This window comes from Harpegnathos saltator, unplaced genomic scaffold (genome assembly GCF_003227715.2).
Source record: "Harpegnathos saltator strain DR-91 unplaced genomic scaffold, Hsal_v8.6 scaffold522, whole genome shotgun sequence".
Taxonomy (NCBI): domain Eukaryota; kingdom Metazoa; phylum Arthropoda; class Insecta; order Hymenoptera; family Formicidae; genus Harpegnathos; species Harpegnathos saltator.
Genome location: NW_020230341.1, coordinates 324369 through 343595, shown reverse-complemented (window position 1 = coordinate 343595; position 19227 = coordinate 324369). Strand labels below are relative to the sequence as shown.

Here is a 19227-nt window from a genome sequence, read left to right as displayed (position 1 = left end):
TGGAGGACCCGGCGCGTCCACCTGAGGATGATGCCCCGCTCGGGGTGGGAGGAATTTAGGTTACTCGTACCACTAGGGAATGTGGGCCGACTATATACCGGCTCATCGCGGCTGCTCGTCAGTTCATTCCTTCCCCGTATTTCCGATTCGTCGGATCCAGCCACGCACTCTCTCGACCCTCCGTTCCACTCGTCGAATACCCGTGGTCGCTGTCGTCGTCGTCGTCGTCGTCGTCGTCGTCGTCATTCGGTGCCGTAACTCGTCCTTAGGTAAGGTCCGAGTCCGTTGCACTCGGGCGGCCAGGTCAGGAAGAGGAGGAACTACCTTCCTTTGAAATCCCGCAGCATCCTCGAGGACCGCTTCCTCAGTAAGTACGACCATTTCCGTCCGACTGAGAAACTCTCGTGACTTTTCGCCACGAATATGCCGCGTACGTTTTCCCCGTCGAGGAGAGGCCTCAGGTAGAGGCCTTGATATCGGCGAGGTATCGAGATATCGCGGATACGAGGGACATAATTAGGGTCCTCAATTACGGAATTAGCGGAAATATGACACAATCGTTTACGAGCCTGGGGAAATTATTCTGCCTTTGTCGGAGCCTCCTCGGGACGGAAGAAGCGCGAGAACGCGGGGGAAGTAGACGTTGCAGCAACGATTTACGAGCGTTTGTTGGTCGACGCGACGCTCGAAAGTTGCCGCGATTCTTCGACGCACTACTCGGTCGGCTCTCGTTCCGCTCGCCGGTCGCCGTTGCGAGTTTCGATTTCCGAGGTCGTGTTCTCGGTAACCTGGTGAAGTAGATTAAGGCCAACGAACCTTACGGTCTGCAAAATGCAGCGACTACACGTAACACGGCTGATCGCGACTCCCAGCACGGACACCATTCCGCGGCGCAGCGTTCCGTCGTCGTCGTCGCCGTCGTCGTCGTCGTCGTCTCGTTCGAGCGACGGGCTTTCCGGATGAAAATTCCACGTCGGTTTTCGCTTCCGCGAGCAAACTCCCCAAGTACCGTTCCTCGTGCAACCCGTTTGACACTGAGTATCAAGTATCATCGCGCCTAGAGCGCTCAAACTGAAAGTCCGGCAAGGCCGAGCGCTAACATTTTCGCCGTGTAACATTTTCACAGAATCGAAAGCTGCAGTCGATATCCTCGGCATTATTAATTTCTGTGCAGTGAAAACGCACCTAAGCGCACATGCCTTATATAATTATGTTAATAATGGCTAGAAAGGCAGATGATATTATTATTTTCATCGACAACGGCCGAGAGGGAGACCCCCGGCGAAGAAAGTACGCAATTAGAGACGTGATGTTCGCGTGGAAGAGCGCGGATTACGGCCCAAGCCTGGTCCAATTCTTCGGGCTTTACAGCCTGATTTAAGAAACGTTCTCTTCGTTACGCGAGCGTACATTAGCATAAAGACCGGTGTAAAACACCGGTCTGTTTGTCTCTCCTTCTCTCGGATAATTAAGAGAGAGAGAGAGAGAGAGAGAGAGAGAGAGAGAGAGAGAGACAAGAGAGGTCTCAGTCGCGTCCTGATTTCACCTTTTCATCGCTCATTTGTAACAGCCGCGTGGTCAGACTTCCAGTGCTCGGCAAATAATAGCTTGCGAGATTCGTCAATACTCGCGCGCGTTAGGCCCCTTGCACAATGCCAGGCAACAAGCAATAAGAATAAAAATAGACCAATCACAAACCATTATTACAAGAATAATCTATTGTGATTGGTATATTTTTATTCTTATTGCCTGTTGCTTGGCATTGTGCAAGGGGCTTTATTCTGTCCCGACGCGCTCGCCGCGCGATTCATTAGCGAGATAAGTAAATGATTGTTCGCGAAAGTTTACACGCGCGCGCACAGCGGGATTTAACTAACGGATTCCGCTCGAGTTACTGTCCGACGTAGCACGTGGGCAATTGTTACTTTGTGTGTGCGGACGTGGACAGACGTGCGAGCTCAGCTGGGTGCGCGCGTCTCGCGTAATAAACGCGCGTCGTAGCTGTAAACGACGCGAACTCCTCGGCGGATAACGATCCTGTCAGGACATTAACTCATGGGACGCGCCGCGTGTGTGCATCCAGGCGTCGTGGACTCTTTGCCACTTGTTTGCTGGTCGACTGTGACTTACCTGCGATTTTCTCTACCTAAGTCTCGTCTGAGACCGAGACCCGATTTTTACCGGATTTTTCACCGATCTCTGTCTGCTTTTCTTTCTACTGCTATAATCAGCTTGCTTCTCTCTCTCTCTCTCTCTCTCTCTCTCTCTGTGAGGTGAAGGGACTGAGAGAAGTGAACTGAAGTGTCCGCGAAACGTTGGTAAAAGATTGACAGGAAACGCGACTCTAATCTGGAAGCCCAATGCGGAATTCCTTCATCTAATGTTTTACTCAATTTCTTTCCATCCAATTTGACTGTGATTTTCAATTATATGCACACATATAAGGTAAATGTTCCAATGACCGGACACGTCCCAGTATCCGACCACTTTGAAAACAAATATTTACTATTTATTTTAACAATAATGTATGAGAGTAATAATTATTGTAAAAAAAACTGCAATATATTTGACGATTAGTTCGAAAAAAATATACCCAATTTGATACTTTTCTGTTAAAACAAAAATTAATTGAATAAGTATGCACCTATAGTTTGGCAAAATAACGGTCAATCGTTAATAAATTCATTAAAAGGTAGCATCTATATTTATATTATTTTCCGTTAGCACATACTAATTTTCTAATTGCGCTCAGACACTGGGACAAATTATCTCCGAACATTGGGCCATAATTTATTTAAACTGTCCGGTCCACTGATACATTAATGCGTTTCATTGCTTGTATAAATATTTTATCAATAATAGACATATACATTGGTTTAAATAATTTTTCTCTACTTAAGGGAATCTTAAGTTTTCGAATAAACGCAAATATTTACATCAAAACTATTCTTAATATTATATATTGTATTTTTTGTGACGACGTACGCTTAAACTTCCGGTTACTGGGACATTTACCTTATGTCTCAATTTCAAAACCGTGCAAGTCATATGGAGGCATGTATGATGTCTGGCGTATGGCATTTCGCGATATAAGAAGCCGTCTCTCGGTATTGCGACTTCGCAGTACCGAGCAATCAAGGATCAACTCCATATCTAGCGAAGGACCCGCCGGTACGATCAAGATCCGGGCTTTTTCGCCGCCCTTTATTGCTCAAGCCTGAGATAAAACGGCTGCAAGTGCGGCGGCCAGTCAATCTTGCGCAAGTTAATCTCGCGAATCGAGCGATCGAGCATCGGACAAGAATCGCGTCGACGAATTATTGACCCCGAACGAACTTTTTTTCGTCATCCCCCCGATGTGGCCGCGTTTCGTAAGTATCTCCGAAGCCGCTCCGGAGTCGGCTCCTCATCTCCACTTGCGCGCGTCCTTATTTCGATTGGCTGAGCTTCGCCTTGCTCCGCGTGCCGCCTCTAATTAAGCTAATTTTGGACGTCGAGAAATCGCACGAGCGAAACGTTCTTTTTTAAGCGACAGGATACTCTTCTCAGTGGCGTCATTTATCGGCGTCTGTACTAAATACTGATGTTAGGACGTACACAGCGGAGACGAAATTCTTCTAACGGTGCGCATGTAAGGAGCCGCTTTCTGCTGGAAATTTCGCAAAACGCACCGAACGATCTGCCTTAATTACCGATGAGGCATTAATAGCGAAGCGCAGGGGTCATCGATTTCTCCCCGCGTCTTTATGCGTGTTGCAACTGTACCAATTACACCGCGAAACCGCCTTCATCGTCTCCGAACTCCAAATTGATTGGCTGTTCGTTGCTACCACGCGAAGTAATGGCTACTAAACATCGAAATTCCGCGTGCCGGCGCGGTATTATCTCGAAACACGTGAGGTCACGTCCAGGTCACTCGAATCCGGCTGCTTAGATCGCGCGCGGCTGTAGACTATGAAAAAAAATGTGTGTGTGTGTGTGTGTGTGTATGCAAGTCGCGCCTCTCACCGAGCAGGATTAACGATTGTTTCGAAACGCACTTCATTCGTATCAAGAGAGTTTCTTGACATTTTATCCTTTTTTTCATTCTCGCGCGGTACTCTCGCGCAAAATACGATTACATAAGCGAGCGAACGCGGGTTACATACGTATGTATCTCGGCGTGGAGCGCGCGGACATCTTCGTATTCTTAATTCGTTTCGTCACTCGCGAGGGATTTGTTAAGAAGCGCGTTTTATTTATGCGAGGGAAATTCCTCGCCAGGCGCTTCCTTAATCTCTCACGCCACCACTTTTCGCACTTCCTTTCACTTCTCGCTCGCGGGAGACTCTTCTATTTCGAGCAAAATTCGACCCTTCCTCTCTCTCTTTCTCCTTTAGAATCCGTTCCTCTTCCTCTTTTTCAGGAAACATGCGTATATTTCACAACGCCTCATTGTTACAAGTGTGAACTTGCCTTTTCCGGATTTCAATACGCGCGATTATAAAGTGCGTGCCGAGGGAAATTTTTACGTGCCTCGTAAGATAAATGTCCCAGTAATCGGATGTTTAAGTGTAGGTCGTCACAAAAAATACAATATATAATATTAAGAATAGTTTTGATATAAATACATTTATCCGAAAACTTAAGATTTCCTTAAGAAGAGAAAAATTATTTAAACGCATGTCTCATTTAAATGTATCTATTATTAATGAAATTATCTATGTATATATCTATTATTAATGAAATATTTATACAAGTAATGAAGTGTTATTGACCGGATAGTTGAAATAGATTATAGTCCGATGCTCGGATATAATTTGTCCCAGCGTCTGACTGCAATTAAAAAATTAGTATGTGCTAACGGGAAATAATATAAATATAAATGCTATCTTTTAATGAATTTACTAATGATTGATCATTATTTTGCCAAGCCATAGGTACATACTTATTTAATTAATTTTTATTTCAATACAAAAGTATCAAATTGGGTATATTCTTTTCCAACTAATCGTCAAATATTGGAATTTTTTTTTACAATAATTATTACTTTCATTCATTATTGTTAAGATAAATAGTAAATATTTTTTTCAAAGTGGTCGGATACTGGGACGTGTCCGGCTATCGGGACGTTTACCTTAGTTCCTGTCCAATGCATTCCCCGAAGGGATACGCGTCTCTCTCACTTCGGGCTAAGCAACTCACGTGGAGTTTATCGAAATCGGAGGAGCAGCACCGCGGGAACGCATATCCTTGGGAAATGAATTTCGCGCTTATAAAACAATTTCTTGCGACAAAGAGGCGACTTGGAAAGCGTGTACGTGATTGTGCACTTGGCACTATCACTGGCGGTTTCGACACCCCATATGGGTAACAAGTTAACGTTGACGCGGTGTTTAAAAGCCCCCTGGCCGCGCATTGTGCGGAACAAAGCAACAAGAGAGAGATTAATATCGTTATTGTGCAGTCGCCGGTAGTTAACGCGCAAGTGAGATGGCTATCGTCGTATGGTCCCGCGGTCATAAACGCTTTCTCGATTGTGTATGCTTCGATTGTGTCGGCGCGACGTTAACCGTGACGACTCTTCCATGAAGAAGTCGCGTTCTATCTCGTGTATGAAAAAAAAAAATCTCCCGGTAAAATTTCCGACACATCGCGCTATCCTTGCTTCTCAGAACAAATCAGCGAGATATAAGCTCGACAATTTTTTTATCTTGGGACTTTAATGAATGTTTCATGTGCAATAGTATGAAACAAACGGAGATAGTCAGTTAACTTCGAGACGCTCGTTATCAGCGAGCGGAATATATAGATTACGCGATCGAGCCGACGATAATTAAGGAAACTTCAAAGATTGCTGATCTCTGGATCTGATTCTTAGATCTTCACGAGAGGTGACTCACGAGCGCGTTTCTACTTAAGTAGTAAGTCCCCAGCGGTGTTCAAGACAGGAGTCATTAACGAAGTGGAACGAGATCGCAATTATTTCTCTCTCTCTCTCTCTCTCTCTCTCTCTCTCTCTCTCTTTCTCTCTCTCTCTATATCCCTCTCCTCCCCCCTTCTCTCATTCCCCGAATAGACTTGCCGAATCGATACATTACAAAGCGACCGGCAAATCGGCCAACAGGTCCGGCATCTCCAACGGCGCGAGCCGGTGCTTCTTTTCATTTTTTTACGGACTTGATTCGCCTTAGCGCACCTTGTTCTTGCCGTGCTGGATTCTCCAGAATCGCCGGCCGTAGTGTGCGGGATACGTCGACGTATCTCGCGACGTAGCAGCGTGCATTGCCGTTAACAAAAGTCCACCTCGGACAAACTGTAAGAGACTCCTGGAACAGCCGGCTGGACGTAAAGCCGGCCAGCTAACGGTTACGAGACGTCGATGTGGCTCGCACATGTACGTGCACAAACACACATACGTGCGCGCGCTCTCTCTCTCTCTCTCTCTCTCTCTCTCTCTCTCTCTCTCTTTCTCTCTCTCTCTCTCTCTCTCTCCTCTCTCTCTCTCTCTCTCTCTCTCTCTCTCTCTCTCTTTCTCTCTCTCCTCGGTGATGTCGTTATCTCACACCTACGGTTCTCGTTCTCATACTCATTCTCATTCTCGTTTCTGCTCGCGTGAATGGCGACGACGGCCACGTCTCGTGGATACCTGGAAAGCTCGACGCCAGGTCGAGATAGGTGCCGCTCGCGCGACGGTTTTTAATTCTACCTGATACGATACCCTCGCGATTGCACACTTGTCATTGTGAGCAGGCAGCCGCCGCGCCGCGGCAAGGATGCAGCGCCGTCGAATTCGCTAATGACAGATTAACAAGTTGAAACGCTTCGCTGTCGGCCTGCTCTCCGTTCGGAATCCATTCAATTTGTTTGAAAGTTACAGCCGCACTGCGTAACGATCCTTATCATACACATCTCGTAATCATCTCGTATTTCCGGCATGCGAGCGATTCTGTGTCATATCGCGGGTATCGATAAGCTCTCTCGGCGCTCGGGCGCGCGAGTGTTTCTCTCTATAATTGAATAATCATCGTGCCTGGTGTATAACGACTACCACACCAGTGACGCGTATCAGATAAATCGCTGCGTCGCGGCTCGTTACAGTGTAACTAGTGTGCGAATGTGTAAAGTAAATTGCTATAGTGCGCGCGCGCGCGCGCGATCGCTGCGTGCGATTAAATTACAGGTATGGCAGTCCGTTAAGGTATTGATTGCTCGCGAGAAAGAAAGAGAGACGAAGAGGAAGAGACAGAGACAGAGACGCAGAGAAAGAGAGAGAGAGAGAGAGAGAGAGAGAGAGAGAGAGAGAGAGAGAGAGAGAGAGAGAGAGAGAGAGAGAGAGAGAGAGAAGGGAAGGCTATACGTAAAGTAAACGGCCGGTACATCTGTTCTCTCGACCGCGAGTATTATTAATCTCTGTCGCTCGACCGCGACTCGAGTTTTACCGCAAACCGCAAATGTTAACTGAACGCGCCGGGGACTGCAGCGTGTTTCCTCCTCCCAATAACGCGCGTCTCTTTTGCATCTCTTCGGGGGAGAAGGAACGGCGGGTCGCGTGCGACTGTACGTCCGCGTCGATTATATTTTCATGATTACCGTGGGATAATTAGCTCCTCGACACTCTGAGGCTCCTCAGGTTGCAAAGCGCAGGGAGCGCGCTTAACGCGAGCGTTACAAGCCGCCGGACATTATGTACGCTCGAGCGTTTTATAATTGAGCAGCGTGATGCAAGAAGCAGGTAGTTCCATAATGGATACACACATAGACAGATCGAATGATTCGAAAGTTTTAATTGAGCGATGAATAAATGTGCGAGGGGTACGTCAGAATAACACCGGGAGATTTCATCCTCGGACGCTCCACGGGGGTCGCAAGGATAATTCCGCACGGCGGGAGGAAGGGAGCACGCGACGCAGGATCCGTCGCGCGTAATTCGCGTAAAAGTGAAAGACCTAGCGGCCTTAATTAGCCGCGAAACGACGATTCCGCGCGTTTCTCCGCGGGTGAAACGGTGAGCCGCGGGGGAGCAGCGCGTAGAGCGACTCGTAACGGTACAAAATTCAAGATCGACTCTCGCGCGGCGTTCTTCTTCTTCTTCTTCTTCAGCGTCGGGCACTCCCTCGGGCGGTTCACGTGTCTTCGCGACGTCCGTCCAACGGGAATAACGAGACTAATGAGTCCTTTCTGGAACGACTTTCCTTTCTATCGGTCTATTCAGCCGATCGCCGAATATCGCGACGAGCTACGAGGAAGAACGGACGAGTCGAGTCCTCTCACTCCTCGAGATTCCTCTCGGGAGGAGCGTATCCGCGTGTAAACGCGCGTGTCGATCCGCTGATGACCATGCAGAGGATTTCGTAATAAACGATGCTCGTGATAAACGATGACGTCGCGTGAGATCTCGAAGACCTTCCCGAAAATCATTCAGTATCAGCTGCATCATCCGGTTGCGCAACGCGCATCTTAATCGCGCGGTTAATTTCCGTTATGTGTTTCCGCGAGATCAGCATCGATACGCGTCCCGCAGCTTGCGACGAGTAACGGTCGAGCGACGAATCGCGAGGAGCTACCGGGACCTCGCCCACGTGCGCGATTAGCACGGCGGGTTCATAAATTCCGGAGCTTCTCGTTTCGATTTCGACGGAATGCGAAGGACCGGTCGTTTGCATTCGTTGTCAGGATGTATCCTGTCGGCACGACATGCTCATCAATGTAAATACGACCGGTATCGCCCGCTGAGATTTGCATCTAGGCGCGATATTTCACAAGCGCGAATCGCGACGATAAAATCGTCGCTCTCGAGGACCCTCGTCCTTGCACCGACATCTCCATTCAGCCCGGGAGGCGTCCTGACGATAATACCTGACGATATCTCGAATACGCCTCGCGCAGTTTTGTCGCACGATCGTCATGTAAATACCCGCTCCTTTCAGCTGCAGAGTGAACGATAATTACTGCGCCGCGAGGCGCGATAAAGAGGGAAAAGATGCACGCGTGAAAGAGGCTTTGAGTTACTGCTGTTCATGTTGAAAGTAATTAAGCAATTAAAGCGACCGAATGAAAGCGACAGAGAGACAATATATTTATAGAAAATTGTCCCTCTTCCTCGGGTGGGCGTCACTTTCGCGCGATAGTTGAGTTAATTGCGCCGGTGGGCGGTAAGCATGTGAAAAGAATTCCTGCGCGCCAAAGAGGCCTAACGCGATATCCTCGCTTCGGTAATGTTCATCCGAGACACCGCTACTTCGTGACGCGAGTGTCACGAATGGTTTAGAAAGTCGCGCAGCCCCTCGCTGCCTGGCAACCGTGCTTCGAGGAAAGTCAGCACTGCCCGGTAAAAATTAAATAAAAAAAGGCACGTTGCAAAATCACATCAAGTTTCACTGGTCGCGGACGACTTCGCGGACCGTTTCTAAAGTCATCGTGAGCGTCGTCTCCTCTCCGAGAGTCCGCCGATCTCGCACAACAATGCGCACCGACGACATCGTTTCTCGCGGGTCTCGAGAGGATTCGACTTCCTCGTTTCGAGATTCGCGCGTCCGGGAGTAATCGTCGGGTAGACGGCGAGTGCTTGGCTCTCCCTCGATTTTGCAATTTGCCGCGAACATCAGCTCTTTTGAGTATTTTCTCCGTGAGAAAACACGAGAAGAGGTGACCGCGGAAATATGCAATTTGTCAAGCTACGAAGTTGTCTTTTCAGAGGAATGTGACATAAAATAACATTACGTAACTCTCTCTCTCTCTCTCTCTCTCTCTCTCTCTCTCTCTCAGTGCTCATTTCTTGCTGCTATCTCGACGATACGATAGTTTTACATCTAGAAGTGATGACGTTTTAATTGTCCTTACGTAAGCGGAGAGCCGTTCGCTTCTGAGAATGCAGAAATGGTTGTAAAAGGGCGTATCGTGTTTCTTGAGGAGCAATATTAATCGCAAGCACGGCGCGACGAATTAACGTGTATTTTGGAATTAAATTAATTAGTCGCCGTTACGTCACTCTGACGACATGTATATTACGATGGTTGTCGCTTCCGCGTTCAAGAACGATGAAGCGATAAAACACGTGAGAAGTATCTCAGTTAGGCGGTGCTTACGACGGCGCGATTAGTTCTCGAGGGAAGAAATGAGAAAATTATGTTTAAAGTGAAATTACGTATCTTTGCGCGGGACGTAAAATCCTGCTACGTAATCTCGACTTCATTTCACGATTCGGAAGACACATTTGTGTAATCACAGTCTGTTTTAATTCAATTTTATTTGATTCGACTTATTCTTAAAATTTAATTCGATTCACTTTAACGTGGTTGAACTTTCGGTCGTATTTAATTTAATTCGATTGGAATTTAAATTTAATTCGAGAATTAATCTTCTTTCCGAGATCGATCGGATCGGTCGACATAAACCGTAAAGAATATTACGGTGATCACACGGGGGTCACTGGACCCCGATTGGCCGATTTTTTTTTACCCCACGTCCCCCGTAGGTTAGGGGACAAACAGGTTCTTGAAAAAGTGGACCTTCACACGTGCCGTTCCCGAGACTGTTCGCGCAACTGGATCTCCGATTCTTCGATATATAATGTTGTATTATTTTCATCCTTGGTGTACCTACGCAACCTCGGGCGGGATTATGCAGATTGTTATTGAGAATATGAAAAATTGGTGAATTTATTCCTTATGACGATTACGAAGCGATATAAAAAGTTTTATGTACATAATACGTCTTGGTATTTGTGGCAATAAAAATCTTGCCACTTTAATTAATCTTCAAATATGATTATTCTCAACCGGTCGTTATTTACTAGATAATTTCATTTAATCTCTTAATTGTCAATTTAATCAAGCGCGTTGACGGCCATCTATATATACAAATGATACATTCAACCTATGTAAGGTAATATAAAAAACACAAAAAAGGACATCCTTGATTATTGTTTGCTATTATTGTGATTCGTGACTCCTCCAGCGGGGTGCCACTTTTCTCTACGGCCGGATAAAATTGGTTTCTGGATTTGAATCAGGCAGCCGACACACATTAGTATCGGACTACACGATGTAAAATAAATCGCCTCGGCGAACGTGCCGTTTGATCAGGACGCGTTATGTCCATTAAGTCTGCATTGTAAGCTGCAAGATAAAAGGAGAAACGAGCGTACGCAATGCGCGCTTCGCCGAGGAAAATTGTGTGCGGACGCGTGTATACATCGAAGACGCTAATGAGGCCCGTTTGCGCTCGCGCATGGAAAACCTCTTTCGCAAGAAGATTTACACAACCAGACTCGATAATAACCGAATCCGTGGCGTGCGAGAGAGAGAGAGAGAGAGAGAGAGAGAGAGAGAGAGAGAGAGAGAGAGAGAGAGAAAGAGAGAGCGTCGCGAGAGCGGAAAAATCGCGATGCACGTTGTCGCTCGCCGGGGTATCGGAACAACCCCGAGAAAAAATCGCGAGATTGATGCAAGAGAGACGAGCGGGCGATGAGAGCTCGATGGTGACGCAACGCCCGCAACGGGAGTTTTGTAATGCCGATGAAAAAGGGATCGCGCGTCGAGCGGATGACGGCCGCTCGACGATCCTGTCGGTTGTATCAACGCTAACGTGTGCAAGACAGCGACGGTGCAGGAACGATTGCGACACTTTCTCAATTTGACGAGTTACGAAAGAGGTGCAAATCGTACGATCGTTCTCACGATTTTCGTCTGTCTCAAAACGCTCATCGCCAAGAAATCGCCTTTCGCAACCTTTCGCGGACGCGATCCGCCCGAAATCAAAATCGCGATGTTACCCAGACCCTGACGGCCGATCTTATCTTCGGCCCGCACAATTTCGCTCGTTTTCCCACCTCGCGCCCCCCGGGGCCCTTTCCACGGCCCTTTCTCGCCCGCCGGGCTCGATCATCGCGCGCGCTCAAATATTAGCCGGCGCTCTCATAACCCATCAACCTCTATTCCCAACGCCGAGCTATTAACTTTCAATCTGGACACTCCATTTCACACGCGGTACACATTTATAAGCGCGCGCCGTCGTACGCGGCGCGACACGTTATTATATATACGGCGTCGGGATAACTTCTACGCTTCCAGCTAATTGGCGGCTGCGCGCGAGAGAAATGATACGGGGCTGTCACGGGGGATCGTTTCCAGCGTGAAAGATAAATCAAACGAGAGCCGATACATGACACATGGTCATTTTCCCCGCGGCTTTACCTCGTCCTCTCACGGCGAACCGCGGAATTCGGCTCCACCAGGTACCAGGTCAAGGTTTCCGATCTGAGAGGATTCGACGAGAACGAGAGAGAGAGAGAGAGAGAGAGAGAGAGAAAGGGGAAGAGAGATCTCCTCTCTCTCACCCCGCACGCTTCGTCGTCGGATGTGTCGAGAATGAATATTTATGCGATTATTATTATAATGCGGGAACGCGCCACTCACCTTCGTCAAGTTCCGCCTCGCCGTGCGCGAGCGCGAGCGTGAAAACCCGTTTATTGTTCTTGTAATATATTGACATAAGTGGAAAAAGGAGCGTGTTAATGTACGACGCGACCGATGAATATGGATGGCGCGCAGTAGCTAAATTATACATTTGGCAGCCTCGTGAATCTCACCGTCGAATGCGAACTTGCGCCGGTTGTTTAGCGTAAACCTGCCGCGATACGAGTCGGATAGTGCCTGCGAAGATTTGATTCGGTATTGGGGAGAAAAAGTGATCTCTCCCGGTCGTCGTGAAAGCCCCGGGGTTTTCATGAGAGACGGGGGGAGAGGGAAAGGGAGAGAGAAAGAAAGGAAGAGAAAGAGACTGGCCGGCGCGGCGGGTTGAATTCGGGTGCAAATTGAATTACGAGATCAGAAAACGCGAGCTCTCGTCTTTTCACCGAAGCGTCTTTCACGAGCGTGCAAAATAGCGTCCACTTTCCGGCGACCGGAACGATTCGGAAGGGTCGTTTTTGCCGGCCGGCCGATCTCCTTAGAAAGTGGTTCGCCCGCGCCGGCGAACGGTAGTCATTAGCAAAAGCATCACGAAGCGCTGCGCCGCGCCGCGCCGCGCCACGCCGGCGCGTTTACGTGACGCGCCAAATCAATCTGGCGGTCATAATCCCGGCCGGCTTCGCTTCAAATCGAATCGGACGGGTTCGGCGGTAAATCCGCGCGGAATGTAGCTCATTGAAATGTTACGCGAGTGAAAGTCGCGCCGCGTCTCGATAGCGATGCGCGCGGAGGAGAATGATTCCGGTACACTAGTACAATACGCGCGATCTCGCGGACTCGGTTTCCCCGATGCGGTCCGCGAATGCGAGCGAGATTCGAAAAGTCGTGGCGAGCCGCATAATGGCTAATCGCCGCGGCAGGAATCGTGTAGAAAAATCCTCACGATCAGGACTCGCCTTGCAGATTCAGCACGTGCGTGCATCATAAAAGCCTTGTAACCCCGTAACCTCGAACCGCTGAACACTCGGTGGTGTTGGCAAATGTTCAGCGTTCCCGTTTTCCATGGGATCGTTGACTTTCCTACGCAAATTCTGTGCAACGCTATCCCGAGCTACGATACGTCGCTCGGTGTCGTGCGCCCTGATTTTTACGTAATCGTCGTCCGCGCGACGGTTTCACGGGCGCTCCCGGCGAATTGGTTGAACTCGTTGAACTCGCAGCGCTCCTCTTCAGCGGGTCCTTCGACCCCGAGATGGAGTCACGATTCGCAAACATCGAAAGTGGAAAGTAAAAAGTGTCATGGTCGGTTTTCCCGTAATTAGAAACAAGCGAAACTCGAGGAAAGGTGAAGCTCGACAAGTCGTTTAATACTCCGCGTAATTACACCGTGTGGACTGCATAAAAAGTAGTACGAAGTCTTACTATTGTCGAAGTGTGGGAGCTCTTTTGTCCAGCGCTGGATTGGAAACGCGAACACGTTCTTCTTTCTGCATACTTTTCGCGAAATAATCTACGTCGTCGTTGAGGCCACTGATTCACAGACGCGTCGTCGCGTGATTATTAATTCAAACGCGATCGATCCCGCTCAATCGCGCCAAATCTCGACTCGTCACATTGATATTAATTCCTCGATGAAATTAATGATTGTCGATATCGACAATTTGTTTCAATTAATCAAATAAATTTGGTTCGATTATAACGAGCTGTAGCAGCAATGTCTCTCAAGTCGATTCTTCAGATTTAGACTTCTTTCTTAGGTTTCTTAGATTTCTTTCCTTCTTTCTTCTTTCTTAGATTTAGATTTCTATAGATTTTCTTTAGACGAAGAAACGGCGTATTCGCACGGAGAACGATTTCGGGACTCGTCGCGAGCTCTTCGAACGTTTCGTCGGCGGGCAGATGAAAAATTCAGGCGGTTACGTCGCGTCTTGCGAAATTCGATTATGACAGACGCCACACACACATGCTTTTCCTTTCTGTTTCAAGGTCTGGCAGTATGAGAGCTATCTGCTTGCTCCTGCTCGGCGTCGCCGCCGTGAGTGCCCAGCGTCGTTTAGCCTTGCCCGATCCGCGAAGCTGCGCGAACCGTAAGTATATTTTCAGCGACATTTCGTAATCGCGCACTAAGTGTCGGACGCACGGCTAACTGGGTGGAAAATAACGGGAAACCGACGACGAGAGAAGAACGGAGAGAAAGAGAGGACGCGACTACACATGTGGGACTATTCTTCATATTCATTAGCATTATATATGCGTTCGTGTTGGCTCGCCGTAGCTTCGTGCAAATTAGCTCGCGCTGGTCGTCGAACGTTTGCACGCTCCATCGACTATCTTTCAGGACGCAGGATATCGCAGGAGTTAACGGCACCTGTTACTCGGTTGATACGAAGGATGCAGAGTCGCGCAGGGCGTGCGCGACTCAATCGCTCCGGATTGAAAAACCGAGTCGTTCACGATTCTGCGTTTGCACGAGCGTGCGATTGCGGTCACCTTTTTTATCATTTTCATTTTTCACTTGTTCTCGAGGAAAATATGCCAGGAGCTCGCCGCGTTCGGCTCTTCAGCTTAGCGTTTCAGCAACAAACGAGAGATTCGTATCTCTTTCTCCGTGTTTCTCTCCTTGTAAATTACAATAGACTTGTGTGGATTTATGAGCGTGTCATAGCATAACCAAGTCCTCCTCCGTCAGCCGGTAATAGGATATGACTACGATTAATGATATTATCAATGACGCATTTGACGTGTTTATTACTCAGGTGTTCGTCACGCGTCGTACCGGGATGGCAGGGGAGTCGGTCACTCATACTTCTTCAGCTGGGAGCATCAGCCGACCAGAAGTCTCGAGGTTGACTGGCTGGATGCTCGCAACATCTGCCGTCGTCACTGCATGGACGCCGTGTCCCTGGAGACCCCGCAGGAGAACGAATTCGTCAAGCAGAGACTAGCGAGAGGTGAGCTGTCGGCGATAAACACGGATTCGCGATTAGCCGTCGATTCCCTACGCTTTTCTCGTGTTGCGATTCGGCGAAGGCTGATTCTCGCTCGGCAGACTCGGGACATTTGTCAGGACTCTGACAAATGGCGAATTTGCCAATTCGCCGATGATCCGCGACCTCGTCGTCTCTCGAGAGTCTTGTTCTGGAGGCGACGTTTAGCGTCGAGCCATTTGCATCTGAAGCGGACACATTTGTTCACTCGGGGCCGGATTATTGTCACACATCCGCACGTAGCTGAGGCTAGTTCGACGTAGGAATTCGTGCCAGCTTGTTTCGCCGGGCTACTCCAAGAATTTTTCTCCTAGCGAAACATGTCCAGTGATCGATACTGTTGTCTTCCAGGAAGAGAGCCATCGCCTACGGGCGAGTCGCACGGGCGCAAAGTGCAGCCCGTGCGAAGCGCGCAGCTGAGAAGTAAAGGCTGATTCTCCTCGGTCGATTTCCAGGCACAAAGTTGCACAACGTTGTTGCGATTAAGTTCCACGGGGGTAGCGCCGATCGTCGATTCGCGTGACGCAATTTCTCGCCGCGCGACAGCTCGTCATTTCTCTGTGTCGGCTTTTTACGACCCCACCTGACCCTCCCGCTGCTGCGATCAGCGAGGAATCTCAGTTGCAATTTAGGTTCGCGGGTGACTAGGTGCTCGCGCGTATGCCTCTATGTAAGCCGAAGCGGGTCACTTTCACTTGACCGTTGATGCCCCCCGTGAGGAAAAACAGCCGGCGTGAAAGGAACTAGGCGTACTTTGGACTTAAGGATTTATCTTGCGACTGATAATGAGATGTTTGCTGCCATGATGAAGTGCGCGTCACGTCGGTCAGCTACGACGTCCATCGGCTTCGGCTGCTTTTTCGTTACGTGCTGAACTTGAGACTCCAAGGTGCATCGAAATGTCCGGGCGTGCGTTTCGCGACAGAGAAGTTCAAGCGAACTCATGAACGTCCGCGCGAGTTTAAGACTCCACCTTAAGGCTCTTCTCTTTCTATTCTCGCAGGCTCAGAGGTGACACTCGTGCGAAGTTAGTTATTTCTGGCGAATTGGTCATTATTGGGCGTGGCGTCTGATAATTATTGATAATTAATTCGCAACTTGCGGCAAAGAACACGGCTCGGTTCGGATGCGACTCGTTTAATTATTCGACCGAGTATTCGAGAATCGAAAGCCGGGAGTCCGCTGGGAAGTCGCAGATTCGAAGCGCAATAAGGAAATGTCGGGCGAAATTTAATTCGCGGCGTCTGAATAGGCAGAATGAAACTGCGAGCGAGCGAGCTCGATGACTTCGAAAAGTTCCGCATCTCGTCGCCGTCTATCTTAATTAGTTCGCACGGAGCTGACGTTCGGGCGTCGCGTCCAAACTTCAAGCGACGTTACCTAGATTCTCTGAATTCGCTTTTTGTTCGCAAGCATCTTTCTTTGACTCATCCGTGAAACGCCTGTAAGTTTAGCCGGAGGAGGAAACGCTCGAGGATTCGCGGAATCGCGACGACGTCGTTCCGTATTAAAACAGACTGTAAGAGCGAACCTGTCGCGAGTCACTCGTGCGTCACGTATTATTATCCGCGGAGATCCGCCGGTGCGGAGTAATTTTTTCCTGATGATAATGATATCGTTGAGGATATGGCATTTTATACGAGGTTTAGGTTGTCGCTCGGCTAACAACACGCTATTCGATTAAGACGTCTCGCCGCATCATTAAGGGAATGACAGTTGTTAAGCGTTGCGCTGCTCGATCCTCGTTTGACGGATGTTCACGGATATCTGTCATTTTACATTTCGGCTAATTCTATAGGCGAGAGAAAGATTCCCTCATTGCGGTCGCACGGTGACACGGACGTCCGGGTGTAAGCTGGCCGGGCCTCGCGAGCTATTATCTAGAGGCTGATATAAGTCGTTGAGCGTGCAATTTATCGTCGCCATTCGCACGCAAAGACAATTCAAGATTCGACGCTTTCCCCCGCGGGTTCGCTCGTACTTTTCACCAATAAATCGTATCAAGTTCCGTTATATGCGAGGAGAGCCTTCGGAGCCACATCGACATCTCATGTTGGTCGGTTTCATCAGGAAACGTGAGATACATCTGGACGTCCGGCCGCAAATGCAACTTCAACGGCTGCGACCGACCCGATCTCCAGCCCCAGAACATCAACGGATGGTTCTGGTCCGGTTCTGGCGTCAAGATCGGACCGACGAGCCAGCGTAACTCCGGAGACTGGAGCAACACCGGAGGATACGGCCAGCCACAGCCGGACAATCGCGAGGCTGGGCAGGTACGGCTTTGACATAATTTTTTAGTTCTCAACGTCTGAGAGCAAAATTGGAGCAAGACTCACTCGCTGAAGAAAATTCTGCCTTCTCGCCTTATCATGAGCTCTCGCTTGTAAAGATTTTGTGCTTTTACACACGACGATGAGTTAAACTGATATATAATTAATCCGTGTGGGCAAATACTGTGAAACTATTCCACAAATTTTTGAAGAGAATCGTTTGATCGTTCCCTAAATTTCGACCGTGTTTTCTAGGGTAAACAGAATTATTCTGATTGGGGAACTTTCTGGACAGCTTTATAATACCTGATACGAAATTGAGATAAAATTAATTATTTCTTGTAAAATCAGAAATGTTTGCGTGTGTTTCTGCCGATTTGGAGAAAATGAGAAATGACAAAACACGAGAACGCGACGACGACAATGTTATAATGAAAATATCTTAGATACGATAAATTGCATAAATTCAGGAATGAAGGAAATATCGAGAGACCCTCGCGTTAAAAGCGGGCCAAACGGCTCTAACACGCTTTCCTTTGGCGTTGACCCCGTGAAACTCTGGTTTATATTCTCATGGGGTAAAGTGAAAGTACTTTGGCATCTTTAGATTTATAGTCGCTTTTATTGGTGACCTTTTGCATCGGTAATTTTTATCATAGCGCGTCTCGCTCTCTACGAGACGGATTCGATATAGAAACACACACACACTGCGTGACGATTTTGGAAGAGGTGTAGTTGAAAGACTACTTTGGTCATTTTTATATGTCTTTCGAAGACAGGTAATTTTCCAACTTCATACTAATTGTACAATCGAAAATTAACAGTACTATCTCCTAGTCTAGGATGGAATTGAGAAAAAAAAAGAATTAATTTCCTCTTTCTTTTGCAGGGTAATGACGAATCCTGCCTGTCCATTTTGAACAATTTCTACAATGATGGCATCAAGTGGCACGACGTAGCGTGTCATCACGTGAAGCCTTTCGTATGCGAGGACAGCGATGAGCTCCTCAACTTCGTCGCGTCCCGAAATCCAGGGATCCGTTTGTGAAAGGCGATCACGGCGGACACTCGGGCAAGCAGACTATCGTCGTGCCTCGAAGGAAGAAGCGCGAGGAACGGAGACGCAACGGTGTTACACGAGCGGCACCGTGCACTCGTCTCTGTCTCTCTACTCTTTCTCTCTGTCGCACATTTATTTATAATTACACACTAACCGATCTATCTCTTTCTTTTTAACTGACGCGATTGTAGTGCTACGCGATTTACCGCAAGCGGAACGATTGGTAGTTCGAAGTAGGTGGTAATGCATTTAGTATTATATACACGTAATTCTTGTAATTTTTGTATCCTTTTCGTACGAGAATAAATGCATTGTCTCATTTGTACCGGAGAGTGTACCGTTATTTCTTAAGTTTAATTCCCGAGAAATCCTTCATCTCCAATTATTCACGACATAAAACTAACTCGAGATAGTTCTTGAGACGTCTCTAAGAAAAGATCGACAAATAAATACTAGCTCGGTATGTCGCTAGGACGAAAATAAAAATACTAAATTAATAACAATAGATATTATGT

The 19227-nt window shown here is 48.0% G+C and overlaps 1 protein-coding gene across 1 annotated transcript; it reads left to right on the top strand.

Moving 5' to 3' along the window:
- Positions 1 to 177: 177 nt before the first annotated feature.
- Positions 178 to 19037, top strand: CTL5 (C-type lectin 5). The gene is made up of 5 exons (XM_011152960.3): positions 178 to 367; positions 14379 to 14479; positions 15149 to 15343; positions 17450 to 17655; positions 18542 to 19037. The coding sequence occupies exons 2-5, from the start codon at positions 14389 to 14391 to the stop codon at positions 18698 to 18700; spliced, it is 651 nt and encodes a 216-aa protein (XP_011151262.1). The 5' UTR covers positions 178 to 367; positions 14379 to 14388; the 3' UTR covers positions 18701 to 19037.
- The last annotated feature ends 190 nt before the right edge of the window (positions 19038 to 19227 follow it).

What these genes read in the sequence shown, in the direction of transcription:
- CTL5 (XM_011152960.3), top strand. Translation starts at nt 14,389, where the DNA reads ATGAGAGCTATCTGCTTGCTCCTGCTCGGCGTCGCCGCCGTGAGTGCC. An exon ending in TCCGCGAAGCTGCGCGAACC is followed by an intron (nt 14,480 to 15,148) that starts GTAAGTATATTT and finishes TTTATTACTCAG; the next exon opens with GTGTTCGTCACGCGTCGTAC. An exon ending in ACAATCGCGAGGCTGGGCAG is followed by an intron (nt 17,656 to 18,541) that starts GTACGGCTTTGA and finishes TTTCTTTTGCAG; the next exon opens with GGTAATGACGAATCCTGCCT.